Source organism: Symphalangus syndactylus, chromosome 3 (genome assembly GCF_028878055.3).
Source record: "Symphalangus syndactylus isolate Jambi chromosome 3, NHGRI_mSymSyn1-v2.1_pri, whole genome shotgun sequence".
NCBI classification, from domain to species: domain Eukaryota; kingdom Metazoa; phylum Chordata; class Mammalia; order Primates; family Hylobatidae; genus Symphalangus; species Symphalangus syndactylus.
Window position 1 is genome coordinate 27,993,898 of NC_072425.2, and position 22,811 is coordinate 28,016,708.

The following is a 22,811-nucleotide window of genomic DNA, read 5'->3' on the forward strand; positions in this document are numbered from 1 at the left end:
AAATAAGGTAAAGTCTGTCCTTTATATGTTTAGAATTAGTCATATACAAATGAGTCCAGAGAGCCTCAACTGGGGATATCCTCCATGAAACAAGTCCCTCTGATCCTCAGGACCCACATTGCTCTCCACCTCACCACTCATTTGTCATGAACTTTACTAGAACCTGAATTAAACAGAACTCATCTGAATTTATTATCGATTAATGAACATGATACCTTGTTATTCAGGCATGAAAGATAACAAAATTAAGCTTTTAAAAATATTTTCCAACAAAAGTAATCGAAACAAGAAACCGAAGTTTTCTGCTTACATTCCATGAAACGTCAGTAACTCATAAATCCCATTTCTCTCATCAGATTAATCCATTTAATGCAGATTCATTATCTATATATAGCAGATGGAGTGTTAGACAACAGCCAAATACAGCTAATAGTTAAAAGAGGTACAATGGAATTTTGGTGAGATATCAAGGAGCACATGAACACTGAAGTGACAATAACAACATCTAAAATTATTAGGCACTTATTGTGTACCAAACACCATGCAAAGACTTTATATAGCTATTCTCAGTTACTATAATAACACTTCTAGGTAGTTATTGTTGCTTCAATACAAGTAGCTGTGTCTTAAAGTAGTTGATTGACATTCTCAAGGTCATATATTTACTAAGTATTACTGCTGGGATTTGGCCAAGCTACTGTTTTAAGGAGTTAGCATGTGAGGAAATTTGCTTAGCATTGAGAAGAGAGGCATTCTGGGATTCCCCTTTTGATAGGTTTTTGTATAGAATTCTCAGAGGCAGGCATGAATCCTTTGGACAAAGAATTTACAGAATAAGTTGACTTGAAAGAAACAAAAATACTGAATTGAATTGAGGGCAGGGAAACAATACAGAACTGAGAGGTAGAAGGAACTGTGACAGCATGTATGAGTTGTAGGGAAACTGCTCTTTATCTCTGTTTGGTAGTCTTGATATATTTGGTTTAAATGTGTTGTAAAATGTTATGTTGTAGAAGATGTTTAAGGTCTTTTAAGAAAGGACGATCTGTGTCTAGGATGAGGTCATAAAATTTTAGGGAGCCTGCAAAGCAAGCAACAGGCCTGACTGTTCAAAAATTTAGAAGGTCAAGAAGGTTAGGGTAAACTACAAAAGAGACTATGAAAACTTTTTCTTATTGGGAACTTGCCAGTCCCATTGAAAGTCCAAGGCAACCTTTGCTTCTGAACTTGAAAGGAAAAGGTTGTCAGAGATCTGAAATCTCACACCACAAAGCTGCATATAGGAAGAAGGTAGCCTGAGGTATTTCTGATGATTATAGTTACCAAAAAAGGGAAGTGCTCAGCTTTTAAGACCAGATTTTAACATCATAAATATAATCTACTGACATTTAAATTAGAGACTATATTTAATTTTATCTAAAAAATGTGTTAAAAAATATATTGGTCTTCTAAAAATGGCATATGTCCTACTATTTAAAAAATAAATCCAGGAAGGTTCTAAATATGTATGCAAAACCTTACAATAAATATATTATCAATAAACAAATGTGTGGGAAAAAAGATAATAATGAAGCCTAGGTTGGAATCGAGTGTTATTAGGATATAAAGCCATGTTGTAAAGAGTTCCGTATTTGTTAATGGGGAGTCATTTCTTCTAGCCAATGTAATAGCATTAGTGATGGTGCTGTTTCTTCTGCATGGGACAATCTGTTCCTCATCCAGCCCCACTTCTTATAAACTGTATTCTTTAGTTGGTTCACTCCTCCTTATCCTTCTTGTTTCAACTTAAAATGTCACTTCCTCAAGGAAGTGACTTTCTATACTAGTTTATTTCCCCAATGCATTATGCTCCATTAGTGCTCTTTTTCCTTTATAGTAAATAGTATTAATGGTGCACATTTATACAGTGGTAACTGTGTCAGCCACTCTTCAAAGCCTTCACATACATTATCTCATTTAATTTCTCAATAATTATATGAGGTAGATGCGATTATATTTTAAATAAATTAAGACACATACACAGATGTATATAGCTTATGTACCACTAAGAAAAAATGCTGCCAATAATAATAATCACACTATACCATACTATACTATTAATTATCAGATAAGTCCTCATTTTAGGAATATAAAGTATGGGGGCTGGGTGTGGTGGCTCACACTTGTAATCCAGCACTTTGGGAGGCCAAGGTGGGAGGATCACTTGAGGCCAGGAGTTCAAGACCAGCTTGGGAAACATAGTGAGACCCTGTCTCTAAAAAAATTTAAGAAAATTAGCCAGGCATGGTGGCATGCACCTGTAGTCCTAGCCACTTGGAGGCTGAGGTGAGCAGACTGCTTGAGCCTAGGAGTTGAAAGTGTCAGTGAGCTATGATCACACCACTGCAATCCAACCTGGGTTACAGAGTGAGACTCTGTATCTAAAAATAAATAAATAAAAATGGAAATAAAAATAAAATGTGAGAAGTTGCATGCCTTAGAATTAATGTAATGAAATAGTGTTATCGTCTCATTTTACAAGTGAGGAAACTAAATCACAGTTAATGGATTTTTTTCCAAAGTCATTTAGGAAGTGATGGTGTCTAGATTTGCAACCTAGAAGTCTGGCCTCAGAATTTACCCTCTAAACTGCAAGCCTATGCTATCAGCACATAATTACAACCTTGAATGATACATTTATTTGTGTCATTCTTTGTTCAATTGCTAGCTATCTAAAAAACTGTGTGCCTTATAAAGGCAAAGATTGTGTCTGCATTATCCACTGCTTTTTCCTCATACCCAACCCATTGTCTAACACAATGTTGATGTTTAAAAACGAATGGTGGAATGAGTGCATGAAAGATGAAATATTGAATTCAGAGAAAAACTCAATGGCCTCTAACCCCAGCTTTGTAATTTACCCATGGTATGACCTTTGACAAGTCCCCTTTTCTCTATGGGCCTCAAATTATTTATTTATAATACAAAGGGCATTTCCGTTAGATTTTCCCTGAGAACTCTCCAGCTCTGAAATTCTGTATACTGAAAATCTTTATTGAAAGCCAGTGTTCTGGCTTTGAAATATGTAGAATGAAGACCACTGCTTCCTGATCTCTTGAAGGATAGATAACATGTGCACACATGAAACTTGTACTAACACAAGTGTTTACACTTAAGCATCTTGTGGTAGTGAAGAACTTGCCCTCTGGATTCAAATGGATGAAGATTCAAATCCCAGCCCACTTGGGTCCTGCACAACTTTGGACACTTTGCTGACCCTTCCTACACTTCTGTTTTTCTCAGAGGTAAAACAGTGGTAAGAATATCAACATGGCAATCCTTGGAGGGTAATTATGAGGACAGAGCTAGATAAAGTGTATTATGCACTGAGCACAATACCTGGAACTTAAAGCTCAACAAACATTCGGTATTATTATAGCTGTGACTAAAACATGAATTGAGTGAAATGAATATATCCTAAAAAAGGACAGTTACTGTGAGCCTTAGCAATCAGGGAAGGCTTCCTCTGGTGGGGGTGGAGGATAATAGAACTGAATCATGAAGCAAGAGAATTATTGTGATAGAATTCCACTGTCCAATCCAGTAGCTATTAGCCATTATTGGCCATTTAAATTAAAATGTAAATTAATTAAAATGAAATAAAATGTAAAATTTAGCTCCTCAGTCACATTCACCATATTTGAAGTGTTCAGCAGTCACATGTGGCTGGTGGCTTTCATACTGGAGAGACATAGAGCATTTCCATTGTTGCAACAAGCTCACTTAGACAGTGCTGTGACAGAGTGAAGAGCAGAACTACATTTCATACATATTTCATTTCATTCAAAATATTTATTGAGTGGAAATGCTGTGTTAGACACTGCACTGTGTTTATGTACTGATATTCAACAGGAAGAAAATTCGACCCACTGCCTTACCTAATAGTGTTTAGTCCAGTGCAGGAGTCAGCAATCTATGGCCTATAGGCCAACTGCTGTTTTTTTGTAAATTAGTTTTTATTTAAACACAGCCATGCTCATTAGCTTACATATTGTCCGTGACAGCTTTTGTGCTACAACATCAGAATTGAGTAGTCACAACCCTATGGCTTGTAAACCTGAACATATTTGTCATTTGGCTCTTTACAGAAAAATTTTGCCAATTCCTGGTCTGTTGAATTCATTTAATGCTTTGATGTCCAAGTTGAAAAAAATGGCTTTGGTATTTATTCATTCATTCATGTATTTGTTCATTCAACGTTCAGTATATATTTATCAAGCACCTAATTTAACCAGGATGTGAGGCTCTGACAGAAGAAACAAAACAAAAAAATGTCTGCCATCATGTAACTTACATTCTTGCGGGGCAGGGGACAGGCACAGAGTTAAAATATATATAGTAATATAGTTAAAATATATATATATATATATCATGTACATACTATATAAAGCATACTGTATATAGTACCTTATATATAGTACATACATATATAAAGTGCTATATATATATACTATATATACATATATAGAGTATATGAATATGTAGAAATATATAATGTACTATATATAATATGTGATACACTTTATCATGTTATTTACTAAATGTATTTTATTACTATATATACTAAATATAGTAATTTATATATTTTATTACTATATATACTAAATATAGTAATTTATATATTTTATTACTATGTATAGTATATATAGATACTGTATATAGTAACATATATTTTATTACTATATATAGTGTCTACAGTAATGAAATTGTATTGCTGTATATACTATATATAGTAATAAAATTATAGTGAATAACGTGATAAAGTGTAACATATTAGAAGATGAGGGGTGTGTGTGTGTGTATGTGTGTGTGTGTGTGTGTGTGTGTGTGAAGCCTGCAGAAAGAGGGGGCTGTACGTGTTGCAGAAATGGTTGCAAATTTGAGCAGACTGTTCAAGACAGGCACAACCGAAAAGGTGTGGGAGCAAAGCAGGACTTGTGGATATCTGGGGAAAGCATAGTGTAGGTAAAGGGAACAGCCTGTGCAAAGGCTCACAGGGGTGATTGTGCCTTGCATATTTGAGGAAGATCACAGAGGCTAATATGCTGGGTTGAACTGGGTACTAGAAGTATATTAGGAGATGGGATCCCAGAGCGTTCAGAGGGCCAGAACCCCTGGGTTGGCCTTGAAGAACATTGTAAAAACATTAGCATTTTCATTTGCCCTGAATGCAATGGGGAATCATTGGAGAAGTCTGAGCAGAGGGGTGACGTCATCTAACTTCTATTTTAAGAGTATCACTCTGGCATCTCTATTGAGGAAACATCTGTAGGAACAGAGGTAAACATGTTGGAAGGGAGACTGACGGGAAGACTGATGTGATAATCCAGGCCAGAGATGGTGGTGGCTTGGATCAGGATGGGAAAAGCCAAGGCAGAAAGAAGCATTCAGAATCCAGATACTGCATTTCATTCATTGCTATTATTTAGTGTGCATCCCTTATGTGCCAGGCATTGCGCTCAGTATCGGAGGTAGTTAGCAAAAGAAGCTGCTGTCTATGCCCCAGGGAGGTTCTGGTGAACTGATTTCATGCTTTGACATCAGAGTTGAGGAATCTGCTCATTGTGTGTCTGCCATGTGTTTGAGCCCAAGACCCGGTTTTTATATGATCCCTAAAGATAGGACCTGGGAGATGACAACACCAACTCGGGGTGAAAGGAGAAGAGAAACACTGAAGCAGGTATGTGATACAAGTGAGAGAGTGAATAGAGCTTTGCTGATCCTTCTGTCAAGCAGGGCTGGGACCAAAATGAACTGAATGAGGTGCCTCAGGCAAAAACTTCAAGGAGGCACTCATTTTTAGGTGATAACCCTGTCCTTACACAATTCTACGTGCCCTCTTAAATGTGGAGGGGAAAAATATTAATTAATGACCCTTGCCTCTCTACCCCTTCTCCTGAGAAGCCTTTAAAGATTCTGCTGAGATGACAAGTAGGGCTGGGCACTGTAGAGGCATATAACAAAAGGCTCCAGGGGTGGGAGGAGCCCTGCAGATTATCTGGCCCAAGGCTTCCTTCTACACCTGATTAGCTTGAGGTTTTGGGAGGGTTCATTTAGTAATTTAATAACTTAATGGCAGAGAGGAGGTTGCCACACTACCATAATGGTGCTTAATTTTCTTCCTCTTAAGAACATATTAAGCAGTCAAAATATTTTATCCTTGGGATGTAAACCCCCATCCTCCCAGCTCCAAACTTGAGCCATTAACTTTGGCATGGCCTCTTGCCACATGTGAAGGTGGTGCTGGTTTCTGGCATTGCTTTTCTCGGCTTGTCTTGCAGGGATGTGCTCAGGTACACTCATTCATAGAAATAAGTGTTTCAATGCAGAGGATCTGGGGCATGTGTGTTCCTCATAAGTTCCATTAATGTCTTTGTTTCATAGACATTGACTGAGCCTGAAGATTGAGTCGGTCACTAGGGAGAGAAGCAAAAGAGACACCATTGGCCCTTTCCAAGAGCTCATGATCAAGCTGCATCAATGCTGGGCTCTGTTTTGTTTTTTAGAGAGGCAGTCAGGGCAACATGGAAAGAGCCAAGGACTCAAACCAGACAGACCAGGGCTGAAATCTTGTCCTGAATGCAATGGGGGAACCACTGCTGGAGGCTGAGCAGGTGTTCTTCCCCTGACTATTGGTATAATTTTGAGCGAATTACTTAATTTCTCTTAGCTTCAATTTCCTGATTTTTTTAATAAGAGAGAGAAGTATTCACCTTTGGTAAGTTATTGTGACAATTATTATCAGTACAAAGTACCTGCTACATTATATGGAAAAGATATGTGTTCAACATATAGGAATTATTGAATCAGGGACAAAATGAACCCCCCAATGCTGGCAATACTTAACATACAAAAGACTAAATCGTGATGAAATGGAAGGCATGATTACAGATTTCTGTGCAGAAGGGACCTCTAGGAAACCATTTAAAATGCAGCGCTTAGCAGTAGCACTTGCCTTTTCTGGTTATTTGATACTGCCTGTAGGGAGCCTGCCCGTTGCAGCACACTATCCTCTCTCCTTTTGCTTGACCGAAGGCAGCATTTGATTCAGTGTGGATAACTAAAGGCCTCTGAATAGAAGGAGGAGTATGTGTTTGTGTGTGTATGTGAGTGTGTCCCCACCTTTTGGCTACCGTGATGAATGGTCTGTTATGTCCCTGCCTTTTGGCTACAATGTTGAATGTTCTCTTAATTAAAATTTCACTAGATGGTTTGAGTTTCTACCAGAAAATGGGAGTATGTGATGGGCAGTTTGGGGTATGGATTTATGTTGCTAACACCAGGACTCTTCCTTTGGACAAGGCATCCAGAATTCAAAATGTCCCACACAACTCAGGTAAATTCAGGTGACCTTACCCAGTGTGGTGTGAACAGCCCATCACACTCTCCAATGGCCGGAATTGAACCTAACAATGAAGCCTGACTCTGTAGTGAAGCCTGATGCAGGCTGCTTAGACACACGTTGCTTAATTTTAATGACTCACAATGATTCTCCATTATATCCCAGGAAATGTACTGTAAAAATGTTTTGTAAAAGAATGAGAGCCTTGGTAATGGGAACCTGCACTGTTCTGCAATTAAATCATTGCCAGAAAGTGGGGGCTGTAGTGTGCTTGCTTGTTTGAGACTGGTGCAAAGGCAGTGGAGTAAATGGAAGGGAAGACAAGGTAAGAGAAAGAAGGGAAATTAAAGAACGCTAAGAAAGGCTGGGTGTGGTGGCTTATGCACGTTATCCCAACACTTTGGGAGGCTGAAGGAGGCAGATCAATCACTTGAGGCCAGGAGTTCGAGACCAGCTTGGCCAGCATGGTGAAACCTCATTTCTACTAAAAAATAGAAAAATAGCCGAGCATGGTGGTGCACGCGCCTGTAGTCCCAGCTACTCGGGAGGCGGAGGCAGGAGAATCACTTGAACCCAAGAGGCGGAGGTTGCAAGAGCCGAGATCGTGCCACTGCACTCCAGCCTGGGTGACAGAGCGAGACTTTGTCTTAAAAGCAAGCAAACAAACAAACAAAAGAACTTTTAAGAAGAAAGGAAGGGGGAAATTGATTTAACAGGAAATGACTGTACTCTTTTTTGGTGGCACCTTTACATGCCATGTCTTATTTCATCTTCATATTGAACCTTAAAGTAGGCAGACCATACTTTTTGTCTTTTATATTTGTGGATAAGGAAATTAAAGCGGATCTGGGGATTTTACTTCGACCTCTCTGACTCTAAACTCAAGTTATTTTTACCGCAGAGCATTCTAAAAGAAAAGGAGACATAGAGAACGACAAATAGTAAAGAACACAGACACACAGTGGGGAAGAAAAAACAGAAGCAGAGACCAAAGAGAGAAACCGAGGCTGTGACAAAAACACAACGTTGAGAAACAAAGAGAGACAGAGATGAAAAGAAAGAGAGAAAACATAAAGCAGAAGCGGGGCAGAGGGCCAGGCACGGTGTCTCATGCCTGTAATCCCAGCACTTTGGGAGGCCGAGGTAGTGGGATCACCTGAGGTGAGGAGTTTGAGACTAACCTGGCCCAACATGGCAAAACCCTGTCTCTACTAAAATTACAAAAATTAGCTGGGCCTGGTGGCGGGTGCCTGTAATCCCAGCTACTCGGGAGGCTGAGGCAGGAGAATCGCTTGAACCCAGGAGGTGGAGGTTGCAGTGAGCTGAGATTGCACAATTGCATTCCAACCTGGGTGACGAAAGCAAAACTTCATCCAAAAAAAAAAAAAAAAAACTAATATAATCAGAAATGACATTAGCAAAGTGAAAATTAGCTGGGTTCAGCTGAATGTACACGTTATGTAAAATGGTATAATATTCCAGATGGAAGGGACTGGAAATGGCAATCCTCTTGTTTCCTGGGGAAGCTAGCTGTGACCCTGACCATCTGCCTGCAATTGAGGCTGAGGTCACTCTGAGAAAGGAACCCCTCAGAAAAAGCACATAATCCAGCTTCTCTTCTTTTTCTCAAATTCCTAACTAGAAAAAAGCAAAGGTCCCTCTCCTCTCTGACCCATTCTGGGTCTCTAGACTGCCTTGTCTGATGCCATGGGCAGCACACACAGGTATGGCCCATTGCACTCAAAGTACACTCCGGAAAATCATTAGTATTTTTGCTATAATTGTATAAATGGAATTTAATTTTAAATTCCCAAAGATAGCTGCTGCTTGGAAAAAAAAAAAAAATATCAATGAGTCTCTTCTGTAGAGTGAAGAACCCTTTTGCAAAATGAATAATTACCCTTGGCTTAATTTATTTTGTGTATTTCACTTTGCTGTTTCAGGTTTTGTTCAAGCGGGGAATTGAATTATTAATCATCATGTGTTCTGAATGGTTTAAGCATATATTTTATCCTCATGGCATTCTCATGAATAAGGGAGAACAGAGTTGTGTTCACCATCTTTTAGGTCAAAATGATGAAACTCAGAGAGATGAGATGAGTTGAATAAGGCCACCCAGCAATTTGCAGGAAAAGAGAGCTCCAGGATCCCATGAAGTGGATAACCACATAGCATGATCTCATCTACATTCCTTTAAGCTCCTATAGAAGTATGGTAGATGGCCAAGTAGGGTCACAAAGGGCATTTTGATGAGACACTGGGTTGTGCTGAGTTCATTCATCTTACATGGTACAGTTGAGGTGGGGGACTCTGACTTCAGAGTCAAGCAGGTCAGGGTTCCAATCTTGACCCTGTTGCTTTCTTGCTATATGAACTGAGGTCAAGTCATTTAACACTTTGGGGCTTCAGTTTCCTCCTGTATAAAATCAGGACATGAGCACCTGCTTCACAGGGTGGTTAGGGGGATTAAAGGCAAAAAGGTGGATCAAAAGTGGTCATGATTAACAAACTTCATGAGCATCTCTTAGTATTTTCCTTTTTCTAAGTGATAACCAAGAGGTCTGGAATAAGAGCCATGGTCGGGAAAGAACATTAAAGCCACCAGCTCCCTGATAATAGTCATAGCAATAGCAGGTGATACTTATGGAGCCCATTTTTTATATTGCTCAATGAGAAGGGTGGGCATGATTAACTTAGAAATAAGGAAGCTGAGTCTTGGGTGGAGACAGGAAGTTTTACAAAGTCACTGAGCTATTGATTGGCAAATGCATAGCTCTAATTCCATTCTGACTCCATTGCCTGTCTTCTCTACTTTTAAATTTGTCTCTCGCCACCCTAACAACTGAATTCAGCATTTGGGAATGACTACAGTAGTTCCCCCTCATCCACAGTTTCACTTTCTACAGTATCCGTTACCCACAGTCAACTGCGGTCTGAAAATATTAAATGGAAAATACCAGAAATAAACAACTTATTACTTTCAAATTGGGCTGCATTCTGAGTAGTGTGATGAAAGCTCACATAATTTTGCTCCATCCCACCAGGATATGAATAATTCTCTTGTCCATAGTATCCACGCTGTATATGCTAATTGCTGGTCAGTCACTTAGAAGCCATCTCAGTTATCAGATCTGTCAAGGTGTCACAGTGCTTGTGTTTGGATAATCGTTATTTTACTTAATTATGGCGCCAAGTGCAAGAGTAGTGATACCAGCGTATTGCTATACTTGTTCTATTTTATTTTTATTTATTGTTCTTAATCTCTTGCTCTGCCTAATTTATAAATTAAATGTTATCATGGGTATGTACATATAGGAAAAAACATAGTAAATATGAGTTCATTAATCTGTTCTCACACTGCTACAAAGAACTACCTGAGACTGGGTAATTTATGATGAAAAGAGCTTTAATTGACTCAGTTCCACAGGCTGTACAGAAAGCATGGCTGGCAGGCCTCAGGAAACTTGCAATTATGGCAGAAGGTGAAGGGGAAACAGGCACAATCTTCACATGGCAGATCAGGAGAGAGAGAGAGTGAAGGGGGCCAGTGGAAAGGGTTGCCCTGGCTGAGAATCTGGAGCAGGGGCCCTCATGGGACCTGGCTGGCAGCATCTCAGCAGCCTGGCCACCCCTCATGGGTTGCCCACATGAGCTGAGCCAACACCAATTAGTCCCCATATAGCCTTGATTAAGGCTATACGCTTTTAAACAACCAGATCTCATAAGAACTTACTCACTATCATGAGAACAGCAAGGGGGAAGTCCGTCTCCATAATCCACTCACCTCCCTCCAGATCCTTCCCCCAGCACTGGGGATTACAACTCAACATGAGATTCGGTTGAGGACACAGAGCCAAACCATATCAATAGGGTTCAGTACTATCCACAGTTTTAGGCATCCACTGGGTGGATTGGAACTCAGCTTGCAGATAAGGGGGCACACCTGTATTTTTGCAGAGGGGATGTGGCAGTTTCCAGGGACTGCTTCTTCATACCTGCAGAACCAGGGCAGGATTCCTCAGTGCACATTAAGCCTTCTGGCTGTGCCTGCAGTATGCCCCACTGATCCAGCAAAGCAAAAGGGCCCACCATTTTCCATGAACACTGTGGCCTGCTTTCGTCCCTGTTGTTCTCTCTGTAAAACACTTAATTCTCTTGGAAAGGGAGTCAGTGCAGCCTGGGGACAGCAGCACCATCTCTGGAGCAGCACAGTTGCTGGATGGATTCCAGTTCTGGCTCTGGCACACTTGACTTTGTGACCTTCAGCAAGCAGGGTACTACCCCTCTGGGCCTCTGTCTGCTCGTCTGCAAGATGGGGTTAGTAATAGAGCCCACCTCGCAGGTTTGTTGGAAGGATCATGTGAGTTAATCTAAACAAAGAACTTCCCACACTGCCTGGCAGGTAGTTATCCCTCTGGGTTTTCTCTTATTATTATTATTACCCTCCCTTTTCACTGGTGAGCCCCCATCCTGGGCAGAGCTCAACAATCCTCTTTCGGGCTCCTATACCTCCTGCACACTCCTCTTCTAGCCTGAATCACACCTTGTGCAATGATGTATTTTCCTCCAAGTCTTCCTACACTAATGCCAGCTGCTTGAAGGTAGAAAAAATAGGATGGATTCATCTCTCTGCCTCCATCTCCCCTGTGCCAGGTATAGAGGAATTATCCAGAGAGGGGTAGTTGGTCTGCAGCAGTAAGATCTGGACCAGAGATGAATCGGGTCCGGAGGAGAAAAGGAGGAACTAACACAGCAGGAAGCCTGGAAGGGCAGCTGCAGCCCAGAGGGGCAAGGATACCAAATCAAGGAGGAAACGTGACTGCAGGGGGATGGGGGGTGGGGAGCTGCCTGGACAACAGCATAGCAAGGACAGCAGTGCTGGCAGCAATCACGATAACGACACTGCAACATACCAAGTGCTGCCTACACGTCTGGCGATGCAGTAACTGTTTTTAATACATTGTGTGCAATCCTTGTGACAATTTTAAAAATTGGGTTTAAGATGCCCGTTTTCTGATGAGGCCCAGAGGTGCAGTGATTGATGCAGGCCACAGAGGATTCAGCCTCCAATGGCCTTGGTTGCCAGGCCGACACCTTTCCCCTTACCAGGCTGTGTCGCTCTGCTCTCCATGCCTTCCTGGTGCATCTGAGAAGCTTAGAGGTTGCAGGGCTCTGGGGTGCAGCGACGTTGAGGAGAAGCCAGCCTCTCACCAGCAGGCCCAGCTCTGTGCATCCATGTTAAGTGTCCTGTGTTCATCAGCTGAAGCCAGATCCTTCTGGATTGTTGGAAATACCTGCTCTGTGTCCATTCCAGGCTGTTAGTGAGATTTCTTCACCCCACTCCATCCTTAATCAGCCATGATTTTGTGGGAAGCTCTTTGCCACATGCTTTTCTCCTAGACACTAATAATATATAATCATGTCTGTGATGCACTGAGAGGTGGAAGAGGCTAGAAAGAAAGGGAATGGGGCCAGTGGAAAGGGTTGCCCTGGATGAGAACCTGGAGCAGGGGCCCTGATGGGGCCTGGCTGGCAGCCTCTCAGCAGCCTGACCACCCCGTATGGGCTGCCCACATAAGCTGAGCCAACACCAATTAGGCCCCATGTAGCCTTGATTAAGGACTCTAATCTCTATCAGAACTGATCACCAGCCTGTGCCACCAGAACCTTTCAGCGTCTGATTATTTTTTCTTTGTGCTCTCAGAGGCGTGCTGATGAATGACGATAAGGGGCTGGCAGCTACAATGCAGAGTCCACATTTGTCTCAGTGCTTTGGGAAGAACAAGGTTGGAAGGTCTCACACCAGCAGTATAAGGAAGAAAGGGATATCAGAGACACCCATGTGAAGTTGCTCAGATGTCAAGACCAGCCTCCTCACTGTACAGATAGAGAAACTGAGCCCCAGGGAGGGAGGGAACTGCCTCAGGTCACACAGTACATTTGGCTGAGTAAACTTATAGAGAATCTTCCTCATTTCGTAAAGCTTCTAATTATATCCTCTTGTTATTTCACGTGAATCATGTTTCTTTGCCTACCAAGCCTCTGTTTCCCCAAGCCCCCAAACTTATCCTGCTTCCTGAATTACAAGAGAGATGCTGATTTCAAGAAACAAGACCAGAATATATTAGAGGAAGAATCAAGGGCTGGAATTTGAACAAGATTTGGAAAAGTGGGAGATCCAAGTACTACCCACTCATTTTACAGATGGGAAGGCTGAGGTCCAGAAAGGTAGAATGATTGGCAGAGGATTCGGGGCTGTAAAATGTATCCCCTGATGACATTACTTATACTCAGCACTGCCCAAATTATTCTTTTACTTAGTAATTGTTTGCCACTTAATTTTCCCTTTTCTCCTTTAGTCCCTCCTTCATTGACTTTGTCTCTCTCCAGGGCTCAGGCTTTGCTTGAGTGTGATCTCTGAGTGGGACCCTTGGGTAGAACCAAGGCAGACCTGAAAGAAGCTTCAAAGGGTCTGAAGGTTGGTCTCAAGTGACCTTGCTCTTACCAATAAACTCAGAAAAAATTGGAGCATAAAAGTCACAGGGAGTTAGAGTTGTTGATAAGGTTGGAAAAATTGGCTAGGGCCAGTGATGAAAGGCTTTGACTGGGATATATGACCTCTACCCTGAAGGCAACTGAAAACCACTGAGAGTTTTTGGGGAAGGCCGTGGGTGCAGCTGTTGTTTGAAAAGATAACTGGCCAACAGTCAGATCAGATGTAGGGACACAGAAAATAGGTTCATAGCACATGGACAATGCTGAGGGCCTGAACCAGGCCAGTGGCAGAGAAGAGAGATGGGAATAAATGGGTCCGGATAAAACCAAAGTGGTAGAATCAGTGGGATTCAGATATCATTCAGATGCCGAGGGTACAAAATAGGGCCCCGTTAGAAGTTTTTCTGAAGTTTCCAATTAGGAAAGAAACTGGTACCATTACTCATAGAGATGTGGACATCTAGGTTTAAAGTACGTCAGAAACTTTTGCCAAAATAATGCTGCATATCAATCACATTTTATTGTCAACAACTATAAGTAAGCATCTTTTTCTCCTTTGTCACACATCTGGGTGGACTGATCTAGCCAGGACTCAGTTGCCCTTGGCTCTAAACTGAGGATGAATCCAGATCTGTTCCACACGTCTCTCATCCTTCATGGACCAGCCACAGCCTGGAGATGTTTCTTCTAATGGCAAGAGGCAGGAGTACAAGAGGGAAAGCCTATCCACATAAATATATTTCCAACTTTGATTATTTAAGTCCTGGCTGTCATCATCCCATTGACCAAAGTGAGTCATATGCCAAGCCTGAAGACAAAGGGCAGGAAAGAAAATTTACTCTTCCCACAATTAACCATGGCAAAGAAGTGAATGCATAATTAAGTACTGCAGAGAAATGACCCTCAGTGTCTCACACATGATCATTGTCAAAGGCAGCTGTCCTTGTTATTGTCCTTGTGGTTATGTTTAGTGTTGTGATGTTTGTGGTGGTGTAAGCAAGCCTGAGCTTTGGAGACCTGGCCCTATGACCTAGGGCAAGTGACTAGTCGAGTCTTAGCTTCTGTTTCCTTATTTTACAAGGAAGGCATCAGTACCTTCCTCCTTGTACTAGTCAAGGCTGTGACATGCAATGACACATGTCAAATGTCACACACCACTTTTAGCACAAAGCAGGCCCTCATAATGTTATGCCCAACCCATGCTTTTCCCACTACGTGCCTGGCCCTGAGTTGAGTTACAGAGCTACAGAGGTGAAGAGGCCCAAGGTGGCTCACTTGGAGTCAGAATGGGGAAGGGTTCCGTGTTTATTGCTCTGAGGTCCCAGAGAGATGTCTTTTCAAACCACAGTGACAAGAAGAGTAAATAAGAAAGTGAACAGCAGGCAGCATCCCTGGCTGGTGATGATAAGTGATGACTGAGTTAGAAGCAAGTGAAAATGGAATCATAACAGAATGACAGGGTTTGGGAAGGGGAGTCAGACAGCCAGGATGCCTTATGAAGGAGGGTTTGCACTCTCATGGGCAAGCCATGAGCTCCTCTGTGCTGCTGGGATGGAGGAGGCAGCGGCCTCTGGCTTATGTCTTGTCCATGCCCATACCTCCTTCAGCAGGGGCTGCCATGGACACAGGCAACATGTCTTCATAGCTCTGGAAACACGGGAACAGCTTTGGGGATTATCTCATTCAAACTGCTGGAATTTGAACAAGATCTCAGCCTCTGCAACATAGTTAGATCTCATTTCACCAAAAAAATTTAAAAATTAGCTGGGAATGATGGCACGTGCCTATAGTCCTAGCTACTTGGGAGGCTGGGACAAGAGGATCTCTTGAGCCCAAAAGCTCCAGGCTGCGGTGAGCCATGATTGCAACACTGAACTGCAGCTTGGGCAACAGAGCAACACCCTGTCTCTAAAAAAATAATAATAATAATTTTTAAAAAACACCCCAAATTACAGATAAAGAAACTGTGGTCTTCTGGGTTTTGCAAAGGGCACACCTTGGATTTTTGACCATCTTTCATTCTAAGCACCTTTCCTTTCTGCTAAAACAACATACTGGATGGGCCTTTCCTACCCAAGAACAATAATTATATGAACCCAAACAGCTGTTGTGTTCGCAGCAAGAAGAAATGTGCCAAAGACTGTGCTGAGGATTTTTCAAGTACAGCACTTGATTCTTCCCACAGGTACATGATATCAGCTCCATTACAGGTAAAGGAAACAGGCTCAGGGAGAGAAGAATCAATTTATCAGGTTCTTGCAAACTTGAAGTGGCAGGCAGATCCAGGATTTCAATGCAGTACATGATGATTTCAAGGCCCACCCACACTCTGAACTATTTCACCAGCCTACTGGCCTTATGTGGTTAACAAGAAGGCATTGTCCTGTTTGGAAGAGGCTCACAGGAGATGAACATAGATTGTTCATGATCAAGGCATTTTGTTGTTTTTACCCAAGAGTTTCTAGACTGAGAATGCATATAACATAGAAAGAGACCTCAACAAATGGCAGCCAGGAGACATGAAGAGTAAATCTTTTAAAACCAACGCAACTCATCTACTGCTGATAACACAGTTCTGGTAACTAGACAGATAGAAAATCATCTAATTGAATTCCCTTATGAGAACCAATATAGTGAAGAGAGTAAATTCTTTTTTTTAGGTGTCCATTATTAACAACATACACATGTATGTTTTTAATGTACTTAAGGGTATTTCAAATTCATTTTACTGTTTAAATAATACCTGTTTGTCAATGCTCTTATTTTTAGAAAACTCAGTAATGTAAAAAATGTACAGAAAAATTGCTGCAAAAGACTTCAGGATGCATTGAACTATTGATACCACCAATGCAGCAAAAGGACACTGAAGTGGTGGCCAAGAGCCCTGGGTTTCCATCCTGGCTGGCCCAGAGGCTAGGCCAGTGATTTGGACAAACTCCTTTACTCTCTTAGCTTGAGTTTCCTCTTCTGAATAATGAAACTGGGAAAGTTTGAACTAGCTGATCTTTAAGAGTCTTTTCTGCTCTGATGTAAAATAGAATTCTATTTTTGACATTTCATCGGCACTTGTGTTTGCACTCTTTGTTTCCTTGGCAAATACCTATCTTGGATGTAGAAAGTTTCTTCCAGTCCGTAGCAGAGTCATCATTATTCTAAATGAACTCAGCCTAAATTCATGGTAATCATGATATATGTATGAATTCACTCATTCATTCATTCATTTAATGAATGAGTTGCCTACCCTTTATCAGGCATTATACTAATTATTAGAATACAGGATGATTAAGAAAATGTTTTTGCAATCAAATTCCCAGCTTAGTGGGGGAACAGGCAAGTAAAAAATTATTGCCCTATTCCATTGACATAGGCATCACTATTGTGAAATATATCCCTTCATCTATTTAGCATTTATTTACTGAATCCCTACTCTGCACCAGGCAATGCAGGAGGTGCTGAGATGCAGTGGTGAGCAAGGAAGGTACTAGAGTTATAGGGATAGGGAGTATAGGAGTTCACAGTCAGCACGGTTACACGCATCCCTAGAGAGCTGTTCTTTGAAGGCTTTGCTGCTCTGGTTGTGCAGAAGCAGAGTTGAAGAAAGGAGTCACCCAGGGAAGAGGTTAATTACCCTCAGCTCTGGCTGTCAGAGGCTTTGCATCTGACAAGAAGGAAATGCCTGGTTGCAAATAGTGAAGATTTAGCTGAGCCAGCAAAATAGGAAACAGGAGTCAATAAAGCCAATACCTATGGCATTGATGGAGATCTTGCTAGAGACACCCAGGCTGCTGCTAAGAATGATTGCAGCTGAAACTAAAACAAACAGTAACCAGAAAGCAGAGGTTAGGGATTTGGAAAGCCAATGCAAACAGCTGACTCTTGGTGCTCAGAAGTGATGAGTGATCTACTCCAACCTTCCATTTTACAGAAGGAGAAACTAAGGCCCCAAAAGGAGGTAATTTGTGTCTCTACATATCTAATATGTAAGGAGTTAGGGGTGATAGTTTTGTCTAAATGTAAACATATACCAGAACCCAATGGCAAGCTTGGAATTAAAGGGAAGGAAACACATTTCTTTTTTTTTTTAATTCAACTTTTATTTATATAGGGGGTATATTTGCAGGTTTGTTACATGGATATATTGCACCCATGTAACGTGCATAGTTTCTGGGTACTATGACCATCAGCTAATTGTCACCTGAGCCACTAGCTTCATTCTTCACTATTTCAATTTGTTCTTACATCAGTTCTAGGAGATGGACATTGCTATCATCCCTATTCTGTAAATGAAAGCTGAAACCAAAAAGTTGACTTCCCTAAGGCCACACAACTAGGGAGAGAACAAGAGGATGAGAACAGGTCCATCTGCTGCTAGCACTCAGGGGCTTTTCCCTCTGCCTACTTTCTCTTCTCCAGGCAGCCTCATGGGGGTCTCCAGGGTGAATGCCTCTTAATTGCAAAATATATATTTGTTGTATAATGAGCATCAGTAATTAATGATCCATTCTGAGTCAGGGAAAACTTGCCTGGTAAGCGCACAAGGAGGAGAGAAAAACATAGCAGCACCCTTTTTCTGAATAAATTTCTCAATGTCACCAATATTTCCAAAAATGAGAGAAAGAGGAAAGAAGTGAACTGTGCTATTTCCTGCAGAGTCACTGCAGGAGAGATAGTGACCTCAGCCTTTGCCCTTTCCACAAACAAGAGCGATCCTCCTTGCTGGCCCCTCCTCGCCCACCCCAGCCTGACTTCCTGCTCCTTTGCCAGAGGTAACCATTTTACCTCTCCCATTATGAATCATGAGGCCTGTGGCTTGTGGCAGATCATAAATCAGTCCTGGGAGTCTCGAGGACAAATCTCAGGACTTTTAATCTTTAATATTAGACGTGTTTAAAGTGGTGAATATTTCATGAAGGGACTGTTGCATTTTAACACATCATTAGTGACTCCCGCCCCTCCCCGCTTTGGTAAATTATTTTCATCCACATTCAAGGCTCTTAGCCTTTTCCTTCCATTCCTCTTACCTCTGGCAACAATCAGTTCATTAGGTAGCACTACTTACAGCACTTCCTCTTGGTGGAAGACCCCAGGCATGATGTTGCAGGGAAGGAGTACAGAGAGCATTCCTACCTGTGAGCAAGCCCTGCTTATTTTCCAGGTAAGCAGATGAGAGGAAAAGGACATGTCTTCTGTCTCTCCTTGTGTCTTTCAACAGTCTCATTCTGAATATTTTGAATACTATCTTTGACCCATTCTTCACTCCGTACTCTGTCTTACTACCATTTTTGTCCAGGCAGCGTTCATGAAGCCCAGGCTGTTTGTCAATAGGTGCTGGGAATACAAAGATTAAGCAGCAGCGTCATCTATAAAATAAGTTACAGTGTTTTTAAACACTCAGAATGCTTCATATAAGGTCAAATATATAACATTTACCACTCATCAGAGAGAACAGTAAGTTTACCTGATGAATACATATATTTCAAAATCCAGAGTTAAGGGTGATAGTTGTAGAACCCGTGTTACCCTAGTATTCTATTTACTACAATATTTTGTTTTAGTGGTATAAAGTTGAGAAAATCCTGATTCACAAAATATGTAGTTGCAAATAGCATGAGGTTGTTGGCATCTTGACTCATCCTCAGTATCTTTTTAGATGAAACAAAGATGACAGGAGATTTTTTTTTTCCCTGAAGCCTGCATAAAATAAGTTTATCTGGCAACTGATACTTTCCTCAGTATCCTAAATTCTGGCGTGTGATATCTGAGTGTTTATTCTTGTTTTTATGTTTTTAAAAATTTAAAAATAAAACTTTTAAGAAAAATTAAAATATAAAATTTGCATAGTCCCTAAATCTCTGTTAAGTAATACATTTCCATGGACATGATTTGAAAACTTTTGGGTCCTGTCTATCAGAATCACTGTAGGATCCAAGGGTGACAGGTTTATCTGTGTGTGTGTGTGTGTGTGTGTGTGTGTGTGTGAGAGAGAGAGAGAGATACAGAGAGAGATAATGTGATTACAAGAAGATGAGAAAGAAGACAAGTCAACATCATTAGCCTGGAAATTTACCAGAGCCATAACAGATAGTTAATTATTCATTCAACTCACATTGTTAAGCACTGACCCTATTCTAGGCAGTAAGCAAAGCCAGGGCGGTTCCTACTAGCATTTCGCAAGAGGTGTTCCATAGAATTATAATCCTGTGAGTCATTCCACCAACAAGGCTCCCAAAGAAAAATAAGTTGGTGAAAATTGTGTATGTATCACCCTCATGGAGAATCACACTACACTGGCTTTGAGGAATGGGGTGGTATTACCCAAACACATTTTTAAATAGAATCTGTTTTTGGTAAAGCATCTTTAAGCATCTCACAAATAAACCTTAGAGAAAAAAGCAGTAACTCATTAAATCAAAAAATATTTCTAGGCCAGCCATGGTGGCTCACACCTGTAATCCCAGCACTTTGGGAGGCCAAGGTGGGTAGATCACTTGAGTTCAGGAGTTTGAGACCAGCCTGGTCAACATGATGAAACCCCATCTCTACCAAAAATACAAAAATTACCTGGGCATGGTGATGCATGCCTGTAATCCCAGCTACTCGGGAGGCTGAGACAGGAGAATCACTTGAACCTGGGAGGTGGAGGTTGCAGTGAGCCGAGATCACGTCACTGCACTCCAGTCTGGGCAATGGAGTGAGACTCTCAGTCTCAAAAAAAAAAAAAGAAAAATTCTGTACCTTAAGTATACAGTAGAGCAGAAATGACAACAGCTGGGAGTAGGACAGAGAGATTCTGAAATCACTTCTAGGATTCTGGACTCTGAAGATATGCTAGAAAATTGGACATATGCTGGCCACTTGAAATGAACTTGGCCAATGAGAGAATGTACTTAAGGCAGTGTGTAATGCTAGCAAGCATTCATGCAACCAAGCGTAAGGCATGGCCAGAAAAAAAATAATGGATGGATGGATGGATGGATGGATGGATGGATGGATGGATGGATGGATGGATTCATGAATGAATGGATGGAAGGGAAAGAAATGAAAAAGAATGGCAAGACAGAGGGAGAGGAGAAAAGAGGACAAGAACTTGGAACCAACCCAAATGTCCAACGATAGACTGGATTAAGAAAATGTGGCACATATACACCATGGAATACTAATCAGCCATAAAAAATGATGAATTCATGTCCTTTGTAGGGACATGGATGAAACTGGAAACCATCATTCTCAGTAAACTATTGCAAGGACAAAAAACCAAACACCGCATGTTCTCACTCATAGGTGGGAATTGAACAATGTGAACTCATGGACACAGGAAGGGGAACATCACACTCTGGGGACTGTTGTGGGGTGGGGGGAGGGGGGAGGGACAGCATTAGGAGATATACCTAATGCTAAATGACGAGTTAATGGGTGCAGCAAACCAACATGGCACATGGATACATATGTAACAAACCTGCACACTGTGCACATGTACCCAAAAACCTAAAGTATAATAAAAAAAAAAAAAAGAGGACAAGAGAAGAGATGGCAGTAGAGGGAAGGGGAGGAGAGGAAAAATAATTTTAAAATGAAAAACAACACAAAATAAAACCAGGAGACTACAGACAGGTTTTTCTGAAAGGGGAAGTCAAAGGTTTCTTGGAGATAGTGGCATTTAATTTGGGATTTATGGATGGTGAAGACCTATTCATTCAGATGGAGATAATTCAATTTTCTGATTATACCTCTAGAGTAAATGCACTTTATCATAATTTTAATATTTGAAAAGAAGACCTCCATTTGTAGCCACCTGATCACTTCCTGTTTCATTGTCTTAAGTTGTGAGCTGCTTTAGCGGCTGGGTTGCAACTTTGACCTCTGTATCTCCAGTGCTGAGCTGAGCACCTGTCAGAGTGTGGCCAGGATTTGTTGAAGGAATAAATGAGTGAATGAACAAAGGAATAAACTCTGTTAACCACAGTGGTTGATGGACCAGATTACCCTCTTTCCATGTGCCTTTTCTAAAACTAAGCAGCTCACTTTATGTCTTAGGAAAACAAGCTAACCAGAGAAAAGCCTATTTTGGGAGACTCTACTTCACAATAATCTTTTTTCTTTTCACTTACAGGGGAGTGCAGCTGTCATGAAGGCTATGCCCCTGACCCTGTTCACAGACACCTGTGTGTGCGCAGTGACTGGGGACAGAGTGAAGGGTGAGTGGCAAAGGGCATCAGGCCCGGGACAGTGCAGGACCCACTTTTACCTCCTCTGTTCTGTTACCAGAGGCCCCAAGCATCTCCACAAAGAGGACTCTTTCTCTGCAACAGTAGTGTTCCTGCAAAACCCAATGGGAAGTGAATCCTACTTTCCCATGGAATCACATTTTAGTATTAAAGCTACATGATTGATGAATATTCTAGAGAACAAAGGCTGACATTTAACTCACCTGCCCAAACAAAGTAATCAATGAACACTTTCTTAAGTGGACTGCCAAAGAAAAGAAGAACATTTTTAAACAGACTCCTGAATGGACATGTACACTTTATGAAATTGCTGAATCCTTTTGTAAATTGGAGACATTCTTTTATAATATAAATAGTCTTACCCAATAATTATTTCTGCAGTTTGTTTGTTTGTAAAGCTACTCTAGAGCAGTGTCCACATGTGAATTCTACCTGCCTCTGACTAATGTCATCTCCTCTCCCCTCTCCTTCTTCCCATAGACCTTGGCCCTACACGACACTTGAGAGGGGCTATGATCTGGTGACAGGGGAGCAAGCCCCTGAAAAGATTCTCAGGTGAGTTGGCTTTCTTGTTGGGGCATAATTCTGGGAAATGGAGAAAGGATTCATAGGAAGATGTGGTCATGGATCCTTAGACTATTGAGCCTGTGCACTTCTGAGCTGCACTGAATACAAAAGAACTCTCCCTGGCACTAATGTACCATCATGGC

At 41.3% G+C, this 22,811-nt stretch overlaps 1 protein-coding gene across 3 annotated transcripts in view; it reads left to right on the plus strand.

The window, feature by feature from the left end:
• Positions 1 to 22,811, plus strand: part of ASTN2 (astrotactin 2) — a 1,055,774-nt gene that overhangs the window by 428,241 nt on the left and 604,722 nt on the right. For all 3 annotated transcript variants that reach the window (XM_063636815.1, XM_063636816.1, XM_055271311.2), the window contains 2 exons: positions 21,987 to 22,071; positions 22,582 to 22,656. In XM_063636815.1, the coding sequence (XP_063492885.1) occupies positions 21,987 to 22,071; positions 22,582 to 22,656 (160 nt within the window). The remainder of the gene's footprint in view (positions 1 to 21,986; positions 22,072 to 22,581; positions 22,657 to 22,811) is intronic.